The 24,735-nt window shown below is 42.1% G+C and overlaps 1 protein-coding gene across 1 annotated transcript in view; it reads right to left on the bottom strand.

Moving 5' to 3' along the window:
- Positions 1–20,304: 20,304 nt before the first annotated feature.
- Positions 20,305–24,735, bottom strand: part of LOC129862359 (zinc finger protein 536-like) — a 43,038-nt gene continuing 38,607 nt past the window's right edge. Inside the window, exon 4 of the mRNA XM_055933908.1 lies at positions 20,305–21,099. Coding sequence (XP_055789883.1) covers positions 20,861–21,099 — 239 coding nt within the window. The 3' untranslated portion in view covers positions 20,305–20,860. The remainder of the gene's footprint in view (positions 21,100–24,735) is intronic.

Raw genomic sequence — 24,735 nt, forward strand, 5'->3', positions numbered from 1 at the left:
GGGCTGTCGAGAAGGGTTCACTTCAACGTTTTTCCCATCAACCCATGGCACAAGAGATGGCACCAACACCTTCAGTCAGATACATGACATCTAGTGAAGCTATGCAGAGAGACAGGAAAAAGACTATGTGTAGCTCTTTAGTACCAGATACTGAAATACATCGTATGCCAGGTTAGGTTCAATCTGTTGTGTTAGCGTTTGAACATCCCAAAAACTCTTGGCACTTTCAATGTCTTTCAAAGTGAGACGGGAGATTACAGTGAATGTCACCCTCCTCTCCTTTTTCAATCATCCACTTTCAATCCATCCTTGTCCCAGGGTTTGATAGACAGCTTGGTGGTGATGCCAGTAAAATGGGATCAATAGAATAGGGAAAAACTGACCAGACAATCTCTTACCCCCTTGAATATATGTACCCATGATTGATTTGTCCCCTGTCTCAACAGAGGAGACATTACAGGAAAGGAAACATGATGTGGCACGGTGTGTGTTCATGCTTGCGTGTGCATGGGTGAGTGCATACATGTGTTTATGTGTGTGTGCGCGCATGCCTGCGTGCATACAGTACGTGTGTGTGTGTGTGTGTGTGTGTGTGTGTGTGTGTGTGTGTGTGTGTGTGTGTGTGTGTGTGTGTGTGTGTGTGTGTGTGTGTGTGTGTGTGTGTGTGTGTGTGTGTGTGTGTGTGTGTGTGTGTGTGTGTGTGTGTGTGTACAACACTCTTGCACACTAAGCTCAATGATTGATGATCTGAAACACACACACATCATCAGTGAGGCATTTGCGAGGTGTGTGAGTCAGGAGCTGTCATCCCCCTCAGTCTGCTCCAGCAGACGCCACTGTGGCTGATTTATAGCAAATCATTAAAATCTGCTTATTATTGCAGCAGCTCATCACCCACCCCCTCCCTCAGTCCCCATAACCAGCCACTCCCCCAAATCTGCCACTGCAGAGAGAAAGAAAGGGTGAGTGAGAGAGAGATAGAGAGAGAGGAAAGGGAGACGTAGAGAGAGAAGAGAGAGAAGATAGGGGGGGCAGACAGACCAATTCGTCAAAACTAGACAGGGTTTGACCAGTCCACACCCATTCTACCCGCCTGACACACAGAAGCCCTGCAAACTAAAACTAAAATGAGTCCTTAGGACGTCCTCAGACCCTCCTGAAATGGTCATCTAAAGTCGTCAGGGCATTGTGTCATGATCCGCTGGAGCTTTTTATTTGGATCTCGGTGTATTACCGGGACATTTTTAGGACATTCTTAGGACATTGTGTCATACGTTTTAAATAATACATTCCTCTAATTTAAAGTAATAATTTTATCCAACTCAAAATAACAACTTAATCTAACTTAAAGTAATAAATGTATCCAACTCAAAATAACACATTCTCACATCTAAGGGTTAGGATCTATTTCTCAATGTGTAGACTTCTTGGGAAAGTAAAACATTGATGTTTACAGAGATTTATCCAGAAAAGACACACAAACAAACTCACACACACTTTCATAGCCTTGCTTGTGTGACATTGACATTGCGATGTGACTTGACCCAATGACAGGTGTATATTTGTCAAGGACATGGCTGTCTCTTCAAGTCATGTGAAAGAAAACTTTCCACTTCTGAAGATTTGGCCTGACATAATTTCATAAAAAAATGGTCACCCATCCCTCAATACATAAAGATACAATAAAAGTTTTTGAGGGTCAAGCCTTAACACATTTCTAGTAAATATCCTAACTTCTGTATTGTCAGTTTTCACTCTATCATCTGGTAAAATAGATTTAAATTAGTGGTAATTGAAAGCAACATCACATCCCCATGAAATGCTTATAATGGAGTTTGCAGCGGTGCAGACATTTATAACTCAAGACAGGTCTTATCTGCAAATAGCAGAGAGGAGGCCTCAAACCCAAATTAACTTCAGAGATAATCAAACATGATTGGCTGAGCATTTGACTGATACTCCAAGTACGAGTTGAACCTAACCAATTCAATTTCTGTGCATGTATGTACAGATGTAGGATCTTAATTTGACCACTCTTTTGTTGATGAGAATTTTCCTGAAATGCAAACTTTTTGTATATTTTAGTTTTTAAAAGGGTTCTAAAGTTTGTAATTTCCACTTTGAAATTTCTGACTCGATTTGACATAATGAAAAATATATCAACCCCTACAAAAATGTGCATTAATTATAATCCACATAATAATTCACATTTCCTGTTGCTGCAGGATTATTCCTGCTGTAGCAAACAGGCTCAAATTAAGATCCTAAATCTGTATGTATGTAGATTAGGCTAATCTCCCCAAATGTATGCTTAAAATACATTCATGGGTTTTGGAATCCAAGCAAGCAAAGTTTACATCTCAGTGCCCTATACTGGCGTATTCTCTCTCTCTCTCTCTCTCTCTCTCTCTCTCTCTCTCTCTCTCTCTCTCTCTCTCTCTCTCTCTCTCTCTCTCTCTCTCTCTCTCTCTCTCTCTCTCTCTCTCTCTCTCTCTCTCTCTCTCTCTCTCTCTCTCTCTCTCTCTCTCTCTCTCTCTCCCCCCCCAATCATTCCTCCCTCCCCCTCCCCCCTCTCTTCTCTCACACATCAAAGCGTCATCCCTCTCTCCAGCCTGTCTCTAAATCCCACTGGATGTTTGGAGCACAGGTGCAGGACTTCGGGGCTCCAGTCTGCAGGCCTGCAGCTACTGTAACAGGAGAGGAACGTACACACAGAGAATTACCCAGTCTCCATTTCTCACACTGACATAATCCTCATGTTTTATTTGTCCCCTTGTAATTATTTTTATATCTTGAGCTTATGTTCTTTGGCAAGCATTCAATCCCAGCCTCGGGACATGCGGGGCTGTTGAGCCAAAATGTGTGCCTAGTTGCAGTTAACGGGCATTAGTTTCTTTGTAACAGTGACTTAACTTGCACGTCTCAGTTCTGTGTTAGCCTGTTTCATTTTTGACTGACATGCCATGACTGGATGCTGTACTTTGAGTCTCACACGGTCTTGTCAAACATGAGTGCTGTCAAAAGCATTCTTCACTCAGTCCCTGCCCCACCTGGCCTGCATGTCTGTCAGTCAAATGTGTGAAAGACGGAGAGTCATGTTCTTATGGCAAAACATATGTCCCTGAATTGTTCTAATAGATGTACCTCTACAAGATTTCCTTACTCTTAAGATCTGACATGGAGAATGTGAGTATATTCTACATGGTTTCATGATCACACAATCTACTTTACCTGACAACTATTTCTGTATTCATCAGGTGTCACTGGAGGGTGTTTTTTAGTCCACAATTCTTTGGGATTCAATCCGAGAGAGATGTCTGAGGTTGTAAACTGTCAGGGGAGAAAAACATGTTCAAACTGTGGCACCATGTCGCAATTGCCAACAGTTTTCAATATTGTTTTCACAACTGTGCAAGCTAATAAGCATGCCTTTTTCATGTACAGCGTGAGGAACAGTGTCTACATTCCAAATGGCACCCTATTCCCTATTTAATGCACACTTTTGACCAGGGCCCATAGGACTCTGTGAACTAATTAGGGATGAGGTGCAATTTGGGATGCAGTCTGTGATTAGTGTCTATTAGTTCTCATTACCTCTCCTGTCACACTGTTTCCTTTACTTCCTACAGACAGGCTGATTGGCTCAACATGATCTTCCTCTTAGAACTTGGAGTTCTGTGGAAGCCATTTGGAAAGAGATGATAATGTGAATGAAAGGTTGAGTGTATTACACTTGAAAACACAGTTATGAGAGTGCTGACCTACATCAACTTAATCTTGGCAAACTTCAACTTTAACCTTAGTTCTGTGGAGGACAAAAGAGATGTTCGGAATGTCGATATTGCAGTAATGCTGCTTTCACATTGGATTTATGGTATTTTGCCTGTAGAAAGAATTGGGCAATGTTTATATGACCCCTTACAAACAGGCCCATTTTGACCAGATTCTTGCCAGCATATGCCTTTTATATCTCCCGCATGCATCACTGGTGATGAGTGGTAGTAGTGGTGTGCAGATGTGGGTAGGCGTCTATTTTAATAAATCCATTGAATATACACCATCAAAAATAAATCTATTATTCATTATTTTAGGCAGGTCCTAAAACATTATAAGACTAATAACAATTGTTTTCAACCAATAGAATGGCATATTTTGAGTTTAATTACAGTATGTTACGTCCAAATTAATGAAATCAATAGTTCATTATTTTGTTCATTAAACATACAAGACACACCTACCCCAATCACAGTCAACACACATGTATTTTGTAGTAAGAACAGTGGCGACCTGTCATTCATGTTTTGAGCCCCACATTTTTGGGGGGGTTGCCTGTTTTGCATGTTATTTTGGTATTAATAAGTGTCCCATATCAGTTTGCAAACAATGTAAAAAAAAAGATATCTAAATCATTGAGTTAATAAAGTCGCATACAAAATTGATCTCTTTTTTTTTGCTTTCTTGAGTAAGGCAGCTCCAAAATGCAGGTGTTTCAACCTAGCTCAGTGCTTTCTGTGGTGGTGGGGCAGACAGCGGAAAACACGGAACGTAGGGGGTGGTAATGTTCTTTAGTTGCGCCATGATTGGCTCAATGTTCTGTCAATCATGGAGACACTACATCACCGCCAAATCTAAGGGTAGAGCACAACAATTCAAGACCCTTGGGTGCTGCCATTGAGTTACATTAGAAGTGCCCATCCAAGAAGACTCAATGTCGTTGGCCACAGATAAAATAACGTCAAATCACGTTATATCTACAGTAACTTTGATTGGACTGATCATGTCAACATCATGCTTTCAAACTCTTAGTTGGCAGTCATCATCATGAATCAAGTGGCAAATCATTTTAAATCCTTGTCATAGGAAGAGAAATAATGAAGAGAAATTATAGATAGATAAAATGTATCGATGCTCATTGGCCATTGGACATTAACATTACACAACAAGTTGGAAATCGCAAATTCAACTGAGTGGTTTGGAAGGAATTAGTGGCTAAATGCAAGCATTGCAAAGCAATCACAAGCCTGCTATTCAGTGGAGTGGGTGTGTGGTCTCAAATCTGGGTTTAAGGGTCTCTTTTCCAAGCTTAAAAGGATAAACATTCAACATTGGCTATGCTGTCAACCCAGCATGACTTCTGCCGCGGTCAAAACAACAGAAAACTCGGAACTGAAATTCTGACTTCAGTGAGTTCAAGACAACTGGGAACTAGGGGGAAACACGAGCTCTGACTGGGAAAATACGTTTTGAACGTTCATCCAACTCGGAATTGTAAATCTGGAACTCGGGCCTCTTTCTAGAGCTACGACCTGAAGATCACTGACGTCATCAAGATTCAACCTTGTTTTTTGCCCACAAAGGACCACCGCGCCACCTTCTTGTTCAAGTGAGCACAGCACAATAAGAGGAGTCCAAAAATGTATTGTATGCAGCTGCGTAAATGATGTAATATGCCAGGGAGATACAGTCCCTTCGGAAAGTATTCAGAACCCTTGACCTTTTTCACATTTTGTTAGGTTACAGCCTTTTCAAAAAAAACATTTTTTTTTATCCCTCATCAGTCTACACACAATACCCCATAATGACAAAGCAAAAACATGTTTTTAGACATTTTTACTAATTTATTAAAAATAAATAATTGAAATATTACATTTACATAAGTATTCAGACCCTTTACTCAGTAATTTGTTGATGCACCTTTGGCAGCAATTAAAACCTTGAGTCTTCATGGGTATGACGCTACAAGCTTGGCACACCTGTATTTGGGGAGTTTCTTCAATTCTTCTCTGCATATCCTCTCAAGCTCTGTCAGGTTGGATGGGGAGCGTTGCTGCACAGCTATTTTCAGGTCTCTCCTGTTTGATCAGGTTTAAGTCCGGGCTCTGGCTGGGCCACTCAAGTACTTTCAGAGACTTGTCCCGAAGCCACTCCTGCGTTGTCTTGGCTGTGTGCTTAGTGTCGTTGTCCTGTTGGAAGGTGAACCTTAGCCCCAGTCTGAGTTCCTGAGAGCTCTGGAGCAGGTTTTCATCAAGGATCTCTCTGTACTTTGCTCCGTTCATTGTTCATCTTTGCCTTGATGAATGTAGCACAAAATATCCCCCTGGATGATTCTGCCACCACCATGCTTCACCGTAGAGATGGTGCCAGGTTTCCTCCAGACGTGACACTTGGCATTCAGGCCAAAGAGTTCAATCTTGGTTTCATCAGACCAGAGAATATTCTCATGGTCTGAGAATCTTTAGATGCCTTTTGGAAAACTCCAAGCGGGCTGTCATGTGCCTTTTACTGAGGAGTGGCTTCCGTCTGGCCACTATACCATAAAGGCCTGATTGGTGGAGTGCTTCAGAGATGGTTGTCCTTCTGGAAGGTTCTCCCATCTCCACAGAGGAACTCTGGAGCTCTGTCAGAGTGACCATTGGGTTCTTGGTCACCTCCCTGACCAAGGCCCTTCTCCCACGATTGCTCTAGGAAGAGTCTTGGTGGTTCCAAACTTCTTCCATTTAAAAATGATGGAGGCACTGTGTTCTTGGGGACCTTCAATGCTGCAGAAATGTTTTGGTACCCTTCCCCAGATCTGTGCCTCGACACAATCCTGTCTCGGAGTGCTACGGACAATTCCTTCGACCTCAAGGATTGGTTTTTGCTCTGACATGCATTGTCATCTGTGGGACCTTATATAGACAGGTGTGTGTCTTTCCAAATCATGTCTAATCAATTGAATTTACCACAAGTGGACTCCAATCAAGTTGTAGAAACATCTCAAGGATGATGAATGGAAACAGGATGGACCTGAGCTCAATTTCGAGTTTCATAGCAAAGGGACTGAATACTTATGTAAATACGTTTTTTAACCTGTTTTCGCTTTGTCATAGATTGCTGAGGATTTAAAAAAATCAATTTTAGAATAAGGCTGTAACGTAACAAAATGTGTAAAAAGTCAAGGGGTATGAATACTTTCCGAAGGTACTGTATGTATACTGTCGCTAAGAAAGGAATACTAAGCGTATGTTGTATAGTAATCTGTTAGTAGTCCATGCGCCTCACCCTAATCATTTGGTCCCTTTCCTCTCTTAATTTCACCTACTGTTGTGATTTGATGGTGCACATGTAGCCTATAACCTGTTTTAGAGAAATGTAATCATCGAAAATTGTAAGAGCTTTCATTGTCTGCTTATTTGCCCCCTTTACTTATCCTACGGTTCTGACTTGGTGTACAGGGAGAATACTGTAAGAACGGCCCATGTTCTGAATTCTGTCGCTGTATATTTCAAAAGTGCTGAACAAATAATTATATTGACTTTAACCGTCCTAGCTCGCTCATTAATGTCTTAATTTAAATTACGGATTGCCTCTTATCGGCTCGTTGTCCCCTTAGGCCATAGTTTGTACATCTCAATTGTCAGTAGAAACCAAATCCCTTTTGGCTATAATTTAACACATTTTCCACTTGAAATGTGTTAATTTGACAGTAGAAATGTGTTAAACATCCACTGAAGTAGTTAGCAAGTTAATTAGCTACAGTTGTTGCCTTGGTAACCAAACAAACAGACATTCTTTTTTTTCCTTCTTTTTTTGGAGGGTGATGTGGGGGAGATCAGTACCTTACCATCTGGTTTGTGCTTAGTTGGACTATCATTTGTTTTTCAACAGGACAATGACCCAACACACCACCAGGCTGTTTAAGGGCTACTTGACCAAGAAGGAGAGTGATGGAGTGCTGCATCAGATGACCTGGCCTCCACAATCACCTGACCTCAACCCAATTGAGATGGTTTCGGGTGAGTGAAGGAAAAGCAGGTGTGTTGGGTCATTGTCCTGTTGAAAAATAAATGATAGTCCCACTAAGCACAAACCAGATGGGATGGTGTATTACTGCAGAATGCTGTAGTAGCCTGCTGGTTAAGTGTGCCTTGAATTCTAAATAAATCACCAGCAGTGTCACCAGCAAAGCACCCCCACACCATTACACCTCCTTCTCCGTGCTTCACGATGGGAACCACCTACTCTGCGTCTCACAAAGAAACGGCAGTTGGAACCAAAAATCTCAAAGGTACACTCATCAGACCAAAGGATAGATTTCCACCGCTCTCATGTCCATTGCTCATGTTTCTTCTTATTATTGGTTTCCTTTAGCAGTGATTTGTTTGTAGCAATTTGACCATAAAGGCCTGATTCACGCAGTCTCCTCTGAACAGTTGATGTTGAAATGTGTCTGTTACTTGACCTCGGTGAAGCATTTATTTGGGGTGAAACATTTATTTGACATTTATTTGAGGCTGGTAACTCTAATGAACTTATTCTCTGCAGCAGAGGTAACTCTGCATCTTCCTTTCCTGTGGTGGTCCTCATGAGAGCTAGTTTCACCATAGTGCTTGATGGTTTTTGTGACTGCACTTGAAGAAATTTTAAAAGTTCTTGAAATTTTTTGACGCATTCACTGACCTTCATGTCCTAAAGTAATGATGGACTGTCTTTTCTCTTTGCTTATTTGAGCTGTTCTTGCCATAATATGGACTTGGGTCTTTTACCATATAGGGCTATCTTCTGTATACTACCCCTACCTTGTCACACGACTGATTGGCTCAAATGCATTAATAAGGAAATAAATTCCACAAATTAACTTTTCAAATCAAATAAAATCAAATAAAATTTTATTTGTCACACATATACATGGTTAGCAGATGTTAATGCGAGTGTAGCGAAATGCTTGTGCTTCTAGTTCCGACAATGCAGTAATAACCAACAAGTAATCTAACCTAACAATTCCACAACTACTACCTTATACACACAAGTGTAAAGGGATAAAGAATATGTACATAAAGATATATGAATGAGTGATGGTACAGAACGGCATAGGCAAGATGCAGTAGATGGTATAGAGTACAGTATATACATATGAGATGAGTAATGTAGGGTATGTAAACATAAAGTGGCATAGTTTAAAGTGGCTAGTGATACATGTATTACATGAAGATGGCAAGATGCAGTAGATGATATAGAGTACAGTATATACATATACATATGAGATGAGTAATGTAGGGTATGTAAACATTATATTAAGTGGCATTGTTTAAAGTGGCTAGTGGTACATTTTTACATAATTTCCATCAATTCCCATTATTAAAGTGGCTGGAGTTGAGTCAGTATGTTGGCAGCGGCCACTAAATGTTAGTGGTGGCTGTTTAACAGTCTGATGGCCTTGAGATAGAAGATGTTTTTCAGTCTCTCGGTCCCTGCTTTGATGCACCTGTACTGACCTCGCCTTCTGGATGATAGCAGGGTGAACAGGCAGTGGCTCGGGTGGTTGTTGTCCTTGATGATCTTTTTGGCCTTCCTGTGACATCGGGTGGTGTAGGTGTCCTGGAGGGCAGGTAGTTTGCCCCCGTTGATGCGTTGTGCAGACCTCACTACCCTCTGGAGAGCCTTACGGTTGTGGGCGGAGCAGTTGCCGTACCAGGCGGTGATACAGCCCGACAGGATGCTCTCGATTGTGCATCTGTAGAAGTTTGTGAGTGCTTTTGGTGACAAGCCGAATTTCTTCAGCCTCCTGAGGCTGCTGCGCCTTCTTCACAACGTTGTCTGTGTGGGTGGACCAATTCAGTTTGTCCGTGATGTGTACACCGAGGAACTTAAAACTTTCCACCTTCTCCACTACTGTCCCGTCGATGTGGATAGGGGGGTGCTCCCTCTGCTGTTTCCTGAAGTCCACAATCATCTCCTTTGTTTTGTTGACGTTGAGTGTGAGGTTATTTTCCTGACACCACACTCCGAGGACCCTCATCTCCTCCCTGTAGGCCGTCTCGTCGTTGTTGGTAATCAAGCCTACCACTGTAGTGTTGTCCGCAAACTTGATGATTGAGTTGGAGGCGTGCATGGCCACGCAGTTGTGGGTGAACAGGGAGTACAGGAGAGGGCTCAGAACGCACCCTTGTGGGGCCCTGGTGTTGAGGATCAGCGGGGTGGAGATGTTGTTACATACGCTCACCACCTGGGGGCGGCCCGTCAGGAAGTCCAGGACCCAGTTGCACAGGGCGGGGTCGAGACCCAGGGTCTCGAGCTTGATGACGAGTTTGGAGGGTACTATGGCGTTAAATGCTGAGCTGTAGTCGATGAACAGCATTCTCACATAGGTATTCCTCTTGTCCATATGGGTTAGGGCAGTGTGCAGTGTGGTTGCGATTGCGTCGTCTGTGGACCTATTGGGTCGGTAAGCAAATTGGAGTGGGTCTAGGGTGTCAGGTAGGGTGGAGGTGATATGGTCCTTGACTAGTCTCTCAAAGCACTTCATGATGACGGAAGTGAGAGCTACGGGGCAATAGTTGTTTAGCTCAGTTACCTTAGCTTTCTTGGGAACAGGAACAATGGTGGCCCTCTTGAAGCATGTGGGAACAGCAGACTGGGATAAGGATTGATTGAATATGTCCTTGAACACACCAGCCAGCTGGTCTGCGCATGCTCTGAGGACGCGGCTGGGAATGCCGTCTGGGCCTGCAGCCTTGCGAGGGTTAACACGTTTAAATGTTTTACTCACCTCGGCTGCAGTGAAGGAGAGCCCGCAGGTTTTGGTAGCGGGCCGTGTCAGTGGCACTGTATTGTCCTCAAAGCGAGCAAAAAAGTTATTTAGCCTGTCTGGGAGCAAGACATCCTGGTCCGCGACGGGGCTGGTTTTCTTTTTGTAATCCGTGATTGACTGTAAACCCTGCCACATACCTCTTGTGTCTGAGCTGTTGAATTGCGACTCTACTTTGTCTCTATACTGGGACTTAGCTTGTTTGATTGCCTTGCGGAGAGAATAGCTACACTGTTTGTATTCGGTCATGTTTCCGGTCACCTTGCCCTGGTTAAAAGCAGTGGTTTGCACTTTCAGTTTCACGCGAATGCTGCCATCAATCCACGGTTTCTGGTTTGGGAATGTTTTAATCGTTGCTGTGGGTACGACATCGTCAATGCACTTTCTAATGAACTCGCTCACCGAATCAGCGTATTCGTCAATATTGTTGTTGGACGCAATGCGGAACATATCCCAATCCACGTGATCGAAGCAGTCTTGAAGCGTGGAATCAGATTGGTCAGACCAGCGTTGAACAGACCTGAGCGAGGGAGCTTGTTGTTTTAGTTTCTGTTTGTAGGCTGGAAGCAACAAAATGGAGTCGTGGTCAGCTTTTCCGAAAGGAGGGCGGGGGAGGGCCTTATATGCGTCGCGGAAGTTAGTATAACAATGATCCAAGGTTTTACCAGCCCTGGTAGCACAATCGATATGCTGATAGAATTTAGGGAGTTTTGTTTTCAGATTAGCCTTGTTAAAATCCCCAGCATATCCAGCTACGACAAGGCACACCTGTTAATTGAAATGCATTCCAGGTGACTACCTCATGAAGCTGGTTGAGAGAATACCAAATATGTACAAAGCTGTCATCAAGGCAAAGGGTGGCTACTTTGAAGAATCTCAAATGTAAAATATATTTAGATTTGTTGAACACTTTCTTGGTTACTACAGGATTTCATGATTTCGTGTTATTTCATAGTTTTGATGTCTTCACTATTATTCTACAATGTAAAAACCCTTGAATGAGTAGGTGTGTCCAAAGTTTGGACTGGTACGGTATATATATATACTACATGACCAAAAGTATGTGGACGCCTGCTCATCAAACATCTCATTGCAAAATCATTGGCATTAATATGGAGTTGGTCCCCCCTTTGCTGCTATAACAACCTCCACTCTTCTGGGAAGGCTTTCCACTAGATGTTGGAACATTGCTGCAGAGGCTTCCATTCAGCCACAAGAGCATTAGTGAGGTTGAGCACTAACGTTGGGCTATTAGGCTCGGCTCGCAGTCTGTGTTCCAATTCATCCTCAAGGTGTTCAATGTCGTTGAGGTCAGGGCTCTGTGCAGGCCAGTCAAGTTCTTCCACACCAATCTTGACAAACCATTTCTGTATGCTCCTCGCTTTGTGCACGGGGGCATTGTCATGCTGAAACAGGAAAGGGCCTTCCCCAAACTGTTACCACAAAGTTGAAAGCACAGAATTGTCTAGAATGTCATTGTATGCTGTAGCATTAAGATTTCACTTCATTGGAACTAAGGGGCATAGACCGAACCATGAAAAACAGCCCCAGACCATTATTTCTCCAACAAACTTTACAGTTGGCACTATGCATTTGGTCAGGTAGCGTTCTCCTGGTATCTGCCAAACCCAGATTTGTCCGTCAGACCGCCAGATGGTGAAGCGTGATTCATCACTCCAGAGAATGCATTTACACTGCTCCAGAGTCCAATGGCGGCGATCTTTACACCACTCCAGACTATGCTTGGCATTGCGCATGGTGATCTTAGGCTTGTGTGCGGCTGCTCAGCCATGGAAACCCATTTCATGATGCTCCCGACGAACGGTTCTTGTGCCGATGTTGCTTCTAGAGGTAGTTTGGAACTCGATAGTAAGTGTTGCAACGGAGGACATGCAATATTTAAGCGCTACGCGCTTCAGCACTCGCCGGTACCATTCTGTGAGCTTATGTGGCCTACCACTTCGTGGCTGAGCTGTTGTTGCTCCTTGATGTTTCCACTTCACAATAAGAGCACTTACATTGGACCTGGGCAGCTCTAGCAGGGCAGAAAGTGGACCAACTGACTTGTTGAATAGGTGGCATCTGATGACAGTGCCATGTTGAAAGCCACTGAGCTCTTCAGTAAGGCCATTCTACTGTCAATGTTTGTCTATGGAAATTGCATGGCTGTGTGCTCGATTTTATAAACCTGTCAGTAATGGGCCGTGGTGCAAAGTACGTAAGTAAAAATACTTTGAAGTACTACTTAAGTCGTTTTTTGGGGTATCTGTACTTTACTTTACAATTGATATTTTTGACTACTTTTACTTTTACTCCACTACATTCCTAAAGAAAATAATGTCCTTTTTACTCCATACATTTTGAATGCTTAACAAGACAGGAAAAGTGTCCAATTCACACACTTATCAAGAGAACACCCCTGGTCATCCCTACTGCCTCTGATCTGGCAGACTCACTAAAAACAATTGTTTAATTTGTAAATGATGTCAGACTGTTGGAGTGTGCCCTTGATTATCTGTACATTTTTAAAAAACAGGAAAATTGTGCCGTTTGGATTGCTTAATAGAAGGAATTTTAAATTATTTATACTTTTACTTTTACTTTTGATACTTAAGTATATTTAAAAACAAATACTTTGTGGCTTTCACTTTTACTTGATTAATGTTCTATGAATGTATGTTTACTTTTACTCAAGTATGACAATTGGGTACTTTTTCCACCACTGGCATGAGCATGACCTCATTTCTATTACAACATATTGGATGAATGTCATTCATATTCCATTCACCCAGTTCAATGTAACATCGATAAGTTTAGGCTACAACATGATTCTCAAATTTGCCCTATACTCAGCATCAGGTGCTTCAACCTAGCCTACAAATGAAAGTGTGTAATGTAGGTAAACAGGTTGAGAGACAAATTGGAGCAATCAGTTGACAGACAGTGATACATTCAATACCACCTTGCACTGATCTGGGGTGTAATCATCAGTCCAAACGAGGGTTTATTTTGGACAAATTCAGGTAGGTCCATCTCTGTTTCGTTCCATTTGCTTCCGTTTTGCAAAATAATATGTGGAATGAATACACCCCTGATCAACCACACACACAGTTAATTTCCATAGCAACCACATACAGCATCATCACTTTGCTCATTCTATAATTCCTTCTCACATATATACGCTCTCCTCCTCTTACTTTTTCCCTTTTGCTTGTGGACTTCAGTGCACAACACAACAGCTGTCTGTGACCAGGCACAAAAACCTCTTTAAGCTAAATCTTTATACCATAACCGCTACATGGCCTACATCGTTGTCACCATATTAGCTAACATCATAGTCAAGAAACTCTAACGAAAGTATTAGTAAACCCACAATCCAATCAATGTGTACAATCATGCAGTAAAAGTAGTACAGCTAGCAGTTAAGCAGTTACACACTGGCGGGCCCCAGTGGCAATAAATTTATAAAACTGAAAGCTTACCTTGACTTGGAAGAGCTAACATAAATAGCATTGTTAGCTGTTTGAGTCAGGTTGTTGAGAGGCTAAATTGTCTGCATTAGCTAAAATAAACTAAGAAGAAGAAAAAAATACAATGAAAGATCTCTTTCTCTCACTCTCTCTCTCTGCTGCTTCTCCTTAATTTTCAACTATTGTCTTTCTTCGCTTTGAGTCAACTACTCTCCACATTTTATGCACTGCAGTGCTAGCTAGCTGTAGCATATTATTTCATTACTAGATTAATTCTCTGATCCTTTGATTGGATGGACAACATGTCACTTCATGCTAAGAGATCTGATAGTTTGGAGTCCATCCTCCGGAAGTCATCATAATTACTGTGTAAGTCTATGGAAGTGGGTGAGAACCATGAGCCTCTTAGGTTTCGTATTGAAGTCAACGTACACAGAGGAGGATGGAAAATAGTTGTCCTCCTGCAACACCATGGTGCTACCCTAGAGGATGCTGTTGAGGCTACTATAGACCTTAATTGCAAAACAGTGTGTTTTAATCAGTTATTTGATGTCATGTGAATAGATTTAGTATAGTTTTATCAAAAAAGTATTTTAAAAAATTGTTTCACTACATTAAAAAAATTTAATTCATGGAGTAGGATGCTCCTCACCTTCCTCCTTTAAGGAGCCTCCCCTGGACTATTTAGTGTGGTGGCAGGTAGCCTAGTGGTTAGAGCGTTGGACTAGTAACTGAAAGGTTTCAAGATCGAATCCCCGAGCTGATGAGGTAGAAATCTGTTGTTCTGCCCCTGAACAAGGCAGTTAACCCACTGTTCCTAGGCTGTCATTGAAAATAAGAATTTGTTCTTAACTGACTTGCCTAGTTAAATAAAGTAAAAAAATACAAAAAATAAATAATAATTCTGCATATTTCAAGCTAGTTACAGTGCCTACTAAAGACATGAGTGACATCGGGAAAAGAGGGTAGGCTATTAGCTGATCATTGATGGTGATGATTGATGTAAATCTGATAGTTAGCTAAATCAATAATGTTTTACTGATTAAATAATACTTCAAAATATAGCCTATATTCATGATCTTCTAACTCATGCTGTATCGCTGGCTAGTGGCATGTGTGGATATTTTAGTATATAGTGGTTAGCTAGAGTCTAGCCTACCTATAGTTGAAGTCAGAAGTTTACATACACTTAGGTTGGAGTCAATAAAACTTGTTTTTCAACCACTCCACAAATTTCTTGTTATCAAACTATAGTTTTGGCAAGTCGGTTAGGACATCTACTTTGTACATGACACAAGTAATTGTTCCAACAATTGTTTACAGACAGATTATTTCACTTAAAATTCACTCTATCATAATTCCAGTGGGTCAGAAGTTTACATACACTAAGTTGACAGTGCCTTTAAACAGCTTGGAAAATTCCAGAAAATGATGTCATGGCTTTAGAAGCTTCTGATAGGCTAATTGACATAATTTGAGTCAATTGGAGGTGTACCTGTGGATGTATTTCACGGCCTACCTTCCAACTCAGTGCCTCTTTGCTTGACATCATGGGAAAATCCAAAGAAATCAGCCAAGACCTCAGAAAAAAAATTGTAGACCTTCACAAGTCTGGTTCATCCTTTGGAGCAATTTCCAAATTCCTGAAGGTAACACGTTCACCTGTACAAACAATAGTATGCAAGTATAAACACCATGGGACCACGCAGCCGTCATACCACTCAGGAAGGAGACGCGTTCTGTCTCCTAGAGATGAACGTACTTTGGTGCAAAAAGTGCAAATCAATCCCAGAACAATAGCAAAGGACCTTGTGAAGATGCTGGAGGAAACAGGTACAAAAGTATCTATATCCACAGTAAAACGAGTCCTATATCGACATAACCTGAAAGGCCGCCCAGCAAGGAAGAAGCCACTGCTCCAAAACCGCCATAAAACAGACAGACTACGGTTTGCAACTGCACATGTGGACAAAGATTATACTTTTTGGAGAAATGTCCTCTGGTCTGATGAAACAAATATAGAACTGTTTGGCCATAATGACCATGACCAGCCAAAGAACACCATCCCAATCGTGAAGCATGGGTGTGGCAGCATCATGTTGTGGGGGTGCTCGGCTGCAGGAGGGACTGGTGCACTTCACACAATAGATGGCATCATGAGGACGGAAAATGTGGTGGATATATTGAAGCAACATCTCAAGACATGAGTCAGGAAGTTAAAGCTTGATTGCAAATGGGTCTTCCAAATGGACAATGACCCCAAGCATACTTCCAAAGTTGTGGCAAAATGGCTTAAGGACAACAAAGTCAAGGTATTGGAGTGGCCATCACAAAGCCCTGACCTCAATCTCATAGAAAATTTGTGGGCAGAACTGAAAAAGCGTGTGCGAGCAAGTAGGCCTACAAACCTGACTCAGTTACACCAGCTCTGTCAGGAGGAATGGGCCAAAATTCACCCAACTTATTGTGGGAAGCTTGTGGAAGGCTACTCGAAACGTTTGACCCAAGTTAAACAATTTAAAGGCAATGCTACCAAATACTAATTGAGTGTATGTAAACTTCTGACCCACTGGGAATGTGATGAAAGAAATAAAAGCTGAAATAAATCATTCTCTCTACTATTATTCTGACATTTCACATTCTTAAAATAAAGTGGTGATACTAACTGACCTAAAACAGGGAATTCTTTCTAGGATTGAATGTCAGGAATTGTGAAAAACTGAGTTTAAATGTATTTGGCTAAGGTGTATGTCAACTTCCGGCTTCAACTGTATGTTCAGTGCTTCATTTGTAAATCCGCAGGGCTGGAACAAAAAGTTATTTTGCGGGGGTGACCTTTTTTTTTATAATGAAGCATCACATTTGCATAGTGGCATAGAGAAGTTGAGTAGAAGTGCTTACACACATGGGGACCATTTTTAGTAGCATAGGGTCCGGGGAAAATGTGGCCATTTATAATCGCATTTCATGCAATTCTATGTCATTTTACATTACTGGAGACTTTAGCAGAATCTTTTTTAATAGCACACAAATGATCGAAATGACAGGCTACTTTGACATTGGCAAACTGAGATAAATCATTTAATTGAAACTACCTCATCTTGAATCCATCAATAGTCTTGGCCTATTGTGTGAAGTCCTACATATTGTACAATATGAGGAGGAAATTGTAGTCCTAAAAGAGCTTTCCAAGTTGTAGAAATTGTAGTCCTAAAAGACTCACCCAATGATGCACAGCATAGCCAATGCGCTTGTTGCAAAAGTCTACATCTCTCTTGTTTTACTTTGTAAAGTAATGTTCACTCAATAGGCCTATTTGGAAGTTGATCAAATATTTTGGTAGGCAACATCAGATAGATAGTCTTCTTTTTTCAGCAGGAGGCATTTGCTTTCCAGCCTGTGTTTTCCTCGATTGTATTTGAAATATTGTGAAAGGCCTGTTTTGTCTGCATGCTGTTCACTGGCAGATTTTCTGCGCATTCCCAACAAGGCTATGCCTTGTTATTGAGCTACACACAATCCACAGCTAGGCTATTTTTTTAAAGAAGCTGTTGATCCACTGTGGCTAAATTATAGGCCTACTCATGGTGTAGTAAGCTATTCTGAATTATTTAATTTCTTTCTGAAGTGATAGCAGTAATTCTATAACTTTGGCAAATGTATTTAAATTCATCAGGGGTGCTGCAGCAGCTCCAGCACCCTTCCTGCGGCTATGATCCCACCGCTACCAGGGTCGTATTCATTAGAGCACACCATTGCGAAATGTTTTGCAAAAGAAAACATAAACAAACGTTTCTGATTGCACAAGTTCAGATAGTAGGCCTACCTCCCCATTTTGTTCCTAGTGAATACGACCCAGGTTTGCCGTATCCTCTGCTTCTGTTAAACTGAATAGTGAACCCCTCTCAGTATCACATTGGCTATGGTGCGAGATGACAACTGAAACATTCATCTTGATCAGGGGTAATTAAACAAACTCAGAGCGTTAATTAATGGGGTATGCTTTAAGGAAACTGTGCGTAATTAAGAGTTTGACATGACAAGGTTTGAGATAATGCACACAGGTGAGTGTGTGTGTGTGTGTCTGTGTGTGTGTGTTTGTGTGTGTGGGGGGGGGGGGGGGTGACAGAGTTAATTCAAAGACGTAGGGTTTAGTAGCACCTCTAAACTCTCTATACTGTGTCCTCTGTCACCCACCACCCCAGGCATGTAGGGTAGGGTACAGCACGGCCAGGTTTGGCATGGCCTGGGCAGACTTTAGACAGATACTGTATGATAGGTCTCTGATTACCCAGTCAGCTGGAGAACTGGGCCTTGTCACCTGTCAGGTACAGAGATGGAGGGATGAGTGAGCAGAGAAAGGGAGGAGGAGGAAGGAAAGAGAGGGAGGAGAGGAGGAGGAGAGGGACAAGACAGGAAGAGAGGAAGAGAAGCAGGGGGGGATTTGAGAGGATTAGAGTCATCACCAATGACAACATACAGCACAAACATTGAATACATAGACACAAATCATTTCCTCATACTGTACTAGGTGAGTTGGAGAGCCTTCACAAGGAGGTTAGTGTCGGCTGCCCAGGCAGCAAGGGAGAGAGCGGGAGAGGAGACCTTTGACAGACATGTCTCACCCAGACTGACAGCTCTGTCAATAGCCCCGGGATGGCTGCCCTGATTGACAGCTAGCAGGTGGCTGGCTGAATGGAGTTATCAGGCCGTTTGTCAATCAAACACATCGCCGTGGTTACTGCGGGCTGGCTACAGACACACAGCTGCCCAAGGTGATCTCTTGTTCTACTGGCGGAATTTTAGCACACCGGTCGAGCCGTTGCCTGCCTGGATCATGCTTACATTACCGTAGATGGCCACTACTTGTGTGCGCGTGTGCGTGTCAGTGCAGGGCTTTCTTTATTACAAATGGGCTGATATATAGTAGGCTCATATACAGTGCCTTCAGAAAGTATTCAGATCCCATGACTTTTTCCACCTTTTGCTACGTTACAGCCTTGTTCTAAAATTGATAAAATTACAAAAATTACAAAGATTCTCTGATCTGATGAAATCAAGATTGAACTCTTTGGCCTGAAATCCAAGCGTCACGTCTGAAGGAAACCTGGCACCATCCCTACGGTGAAGCATGGTGATGGCAGAATCATGCTTTTGGGGTGTTTTTCAGCAGCAGGGACTGGGAGACTAGTCAGGATCGAGGCAAAGATGAACAGAGCAAAGTACAGAGAGATCATTGATGAAAACCTGCTCCAGAACCTCAGACTAGGGTGAAGGTTCACCTTCCAACATGAAAACAACCCTAAGCACACAGCCAAGAAAACGCAGGAGTGGCTTCTGGACAAGTCTCTGAATGTCCTTAAGTGGCCCAGCCAGAGCCCGGACTTGAACCTGATACAACATCTATGGAAAGACCTGAAAATACCTGTGCATCAATGTTCCCCATCCAACCTGACAGATCTTGAGAGGATCTGCAGAGAAGAATAGGTGAAACTCCCCAAATACATGTGTGCCAAGCTTGTAGAGTCATACCCAAGAAAACTCAAGGCTGTAATTGCTGCATAAGGTTTTTCAAGAAAGTACTGCGTAAAGGGTCTGAATACTTATGTAAATGTGATATTTCAGTTTTGTATTTTTAATAAATTTGCTAAACTTTCTACAAACCTGTTTTGGCTTTGTCATTATGGGGTATTGTACGTAGATTGATCAGAAAAAAAACATTGAATCAATTTTAGAATCAGGCTGTAACCCAACAAAATGTGGAAAAAGTCAAGAGGTCTGAATACTTTCCGAAGGCACTGTACACCTACAGTATGGATGGTTGTCATCTTTGATTTGCATTTCATTTTAGTGCATCCATGGTATCAATGAATCTATGTAGTTTTCCATGTCTTTGGTTCCCCTTAAATGAATATTGTTCACATTGTTAATGGGAGATAATGATATGTGTGAAAGGTGGGCACCCCTCCCCCCCGAATGGAATACAGAACAAATGAAGGCATTCTACTCCATTACATCTGCCATGATTACACCCTGAACATCTGGCATATGATTCTGACTGATAACTGTTCTGAAGAACTCATATTAGGAGATATTTACCAAAACACCGACATTTATAGTGCATGAAAGAGCTTAGGGGAAGTTAGTTTGGTGCCTGCTCACAATCAGACAATCAGTCAGTGTTGAGCTGAAGGATGTATGTGGGTGAATATAAATGATTATGACACTGACTATAAATTAAGTAAAAAGCACTCAATCTCTCTGTACTCCACACACCACAATACACTTTATTATAGGCAGTTTGTTTCTTACAGATAAATATATTTTCAAGTCCACACTAGAATGTACATCAAGTTTTTTTTCCATCTCCAACAACATAACCCTATCCTCCCTCTGTCATCCTCCACACCTGAAACTAAAGTACTAAACGTCGGCAAAAAAGCTTAATTAAATTGTTACCAGCATTACAGTTACAGTCACCAACGCTCTGGATAACATGAAAACAGCCTAACCAGCTCTGCTAGGGCAAGTAAAGGTGTTTTCTCATTTGAGTCTGGAAGCAGCTAGCAAGCTAGCCATCGTTAGGCAGTTAGCTTGGGTACCTGACTGCCGATGTGAGGTCAGAACACTCAGATCAACCCTACTCCTCGGCCAGAGTGTCCAGTGAGCGTTCTGAACGCTCCGATTGCGAAACTCTGAATTTACTAACTGACAATCTGACAACTTTCAGACAACTTTATGAATTTCCTGACGCCCAGAATGCACTCTGAGCACACTCTGGCACTCCAGATAAAATGAGATGTATGCAGTTGCCATAGCAACATCAAGTCCCACACAATGATGTCATGGTGATATCTCTCCCAGTGGGTGTAGGCCTAGGGGCAGAGCCTTCCTGGGAGGTGTAGGGTGTCACAGGGGTGTTGGCACGGGGCCGTCGGAGGCGTCTGTCTGGGTACAGGCTGCTGTCGAAGGGCCTGCGGTGGACACACAGGACATGAGTCTTCAGGTTCCCCTTCTGGGTGGCGCTGTAGGGGCAGTACCTGCACTGGAAAGGCTTCCCCCCTGGCAGAGAGGAAAGCATTGCTTTAGACAAATCAACCTCCCAGCCCTCCCTACTGATTATACTTCATTGTGTTTAATACTGCCAACTCTCCAGTGCCAACTCTCTAGTGCCAACTCTCTAGTGGTAATCATAAAATATTGGGACTAAATTATAATAATCCCAGTGGTGGAATTCTGGAGAAAATTACTCTGGTTTCACTTTAGGAACTCCAACCCCATGCGTTCCCCATCTAATTCCACCTCTGACTAGTACTACATGAAACATACTACTTCATTTGTGATTTTGAAGTCCTTCTCATTTTATGCACACAAAAAACCAACAGAAACAAAACACACACCCTGGGCTCATGGTGGTGATGAGTGTTGGGCTGAGGAATGAGAGACGTCTGCAGCTGGCTACACTGAGCCCTACCTCCATCTCTCTCTCTCTCTCTCTCTCTCTCTCTCTCTCTCTCTCTCTCTCTCTCTCTCTCTCTCTCTCTCTCTCTCTCTCTCTCTCTCGCTCTCTCTCTCTCTCTCTCTCTCCCAATCGACTAATAATTTGACTAATTTGTGCTGGGTTATACTCTGTTTTTACTTTTACACACACACTATTGCCCTATTCAGATGGGATACGTTTAACTGGGTGAGCTCAGGTAATATAATTATGTGCACAAGCACAAATCACCACATCGGTAATTTTAGTCCGGTCTGAATCTGGCATGTCAGTCATTTCTACTTGGCAAGAAGGTTATTATCCCAGCCCTAAAAACCTACTGTTTTTCAGCAAACTCCCAGGTCCTCTGATAATAATTATCCTTTGCGAATCGTCATCCCTGTGTTTTGAGGGATATTACAGAGTTTAACAGGTGCTGCACCCAGTTTGGGTAAGAACATGGGAACAAATTGATGCTTAAAACAAAGTGCTATGCACGTAGCATACAGATGAATGAACTGCCTTGTCACATATCAACTTCAGTCTCCAGGCTTCCGTCATAACGGTCCATTTTGAATGAGGATAACAAATAATTACAGGGGCAGTTTGGTAAAACAAATCCCATCCGAATCGTCCACTGGAACAACGGACATGCTGGGGTAATAATTACATAACCAACGCTCTATAGTAATACTAGTCCCGTGCGAATAAGGCTTATGTCTAGATGTTGTCTTGTGCTATTACAGGCCTGGTTACAGCACAACTAATCTCCATGTTTTCTTTCTTGGAATAACTCCACGGCTTCTTCTATCATTCATGATTACAGTAAACCGTTATGGGATGATGTCATATGAGCTCAAAAAACACGCTGCCACAACCTTTTAACCTCTCGCTTCCTCTTCCTCCTCCCCCTCCTCCTCTTCCTCCTCCTTCTGTATGAAATGGAAAGCTTTCTTTAACATCTACATAAAAAGTAATTTTGGTGAAAAAAATGAAAAAGCCCACAGAAGGTGTTGGGCAATAAAAGGTAACTCTCCATCTATTGGTGTATAGTAACCAGCAGTACAGGAAATGAGACTGTGACACATCTGTATGCCCTCTGAATATCACTGACCTGTCTGTCTAAAGATCACTGACCTGTCTGTCTAAATAAAATTGACCTGTCTATCTGAATATCACTGACCTGTCTGTCTGAATATCACTGACCTATCTGCCTGAATATTACTGACATATCTGTCTATCACTGACATGTCTGTCTGAATATCACTGACCTGTCTGTCTGTCTATCACTGACCTCCCTATCTGTCTGAAATACATTGACCCGTCTATCTGAATATCACTGACCTGTCTGTCTATCACTGACCTGTCTAGCTGTCTGAATATCACTTACTTGTCTGTCTATCCCTGACCTGTCAATCTAGTCTCAATATCATTACACATATCTGTCTGAATATCACAGACCTGTCTATTGGAATATCACTGACCTGTCTGTCTGAATATCACTGACCTGTCTGAATATCACTGACCTCTGTCTGAATATCACTGATCTGTCTGAATATCACTGATCTGTCTTACTGATGCTCTGGGAGCTAAAATATAAATTACTATATATATATGTATACAGTTGAAGTCAGAAGTTTACATACACTTAGGTTGGAGTCATTAAAACTTGTTTTTCAACCACTCCACAAATGTCTTGTTAACAAAATATAGTTTGGTTAGGACATCTACTTTGTACATGACACGAGTACTTTTTCCAACAATTGTTTACAGACAAATTATTTGACTTATAACTCACTGTATCACAATTCCAGTGGGTCAGAAGTTTACATACACTAAGTTGACTGTGCCTTGAAACAGCTTGGAAAATTCCAGAAAATCATGCCATGGCTTTAGAAGCTTCTGATAGACAATTTGTCATCATTTTAGTCAATTGGCGGTGTACCTGTGGATGTATTCAAGGCCTACCTTCCAACTCAGTGCCTCTTTGCTTGACATCATGGAAAAAATCAAAAGAAATCAGCCAAGACCTCAGAAAAAAAATTGTAGACCTCCACAAGTCTGGTTCATCCTTGGGAGCAATTTCCAAATGCCTGAAGGTACCACGTTCACCTGTACAAACAATAGTATGCAAGTATAAACACCATGGGACCACGCAACCGTCATACCGCTCAGGAAGGAGACGCGTTCTGTCTCCTAGAGATGAACGTACTTTGGTGTGAAAAGTGCAAATCAATCCCAGAACAACAGCAAAGGACCTTGTGAAGATGCTGGAGGAAACAGGTACAAAAGTATCTATATCCACAGTAAAACGAGTCCTATATCGACATAACCTGAAAGGCCGCCCAGCAAGGAAGAAGCCACAGCTCCAAAACCGCCATAAAACAGCCAGACTACAGTTTGCAACTGCACATGTGGACAAAGATTATACTTTTTGGAGAAATGTCCTCTGGTCTGATGAAACAAATATAGAACTGTTTGGCCATAATGACCATTGTTATGTTTGGAGGGAAAAGGGGGAGGCTTGCAAGCCAAAGAACACCATCCCAACCGTGAAACACGGGGGTGGCAGCATCATGTTTTGGGTGTGCTTGGCTGCAGGAGGGACTGGTGCACTTCACAAAATAGATGGCATCATGAGGCAGGAAAATGATGTGGATATATTGAAGCAACATCTCAAGATATCAGTCAGGAAGTTAAAGCTTGGTCGCAAATGGGTCTTCCAAATGGACAATGACCCCAAGCATACTTCCAAAGTTGTGGCAAAATGGCTTAAGGACAACAAAGTCAAGGTATTGGAGTGGCCATCACAAAGCCCTGACCTCAATCCCATAGAAAATTTGTGGGCAGAACTGAAAAAGCGTGTGCGAGCAAGGAGGCCTACAAACCTGACTCAGTTACAGCAGCTCTGTAAGGAGGAATGGGCCAAAATATTGTGGGAAGCTTGTGGAAGGCACCTGAAACGTTTGACCTAAGTTAAACAATTTAAAGGCAATGCTACCAAATCCTAATTGAGTGTATGTAAACTTCTGACCCACTGGGAATGTGATGAAAGAAATAAAAGCTGAAATAAATCATTTTCTCTACTATTATTATGACATTTCACATTCTTAAAATAAAGTGGTGGTCCTAACTGACTTAAGACAGGCAATTTTTTGTAGGATTAAATGTCAGGAATTGTGAAAAACTGAGTTTAAATGTATATGGCTAAGGTGTACGTA

Source organism: Salvelinus fontinalis, chromosome 9 (genome assembly GCF_029448725.1).
Source record: "Salvelinus fontinalis isolate EN_2023a chromosome 9, ASM2944872v1, whole genome shotgun sequence".
Lineage (NCBI taxonomy): Eukaryota > Metazoa > Chordata > Actinopteri > Salmoniformes > Salmonidae > Salvelinus > Salvelinus fontinalis.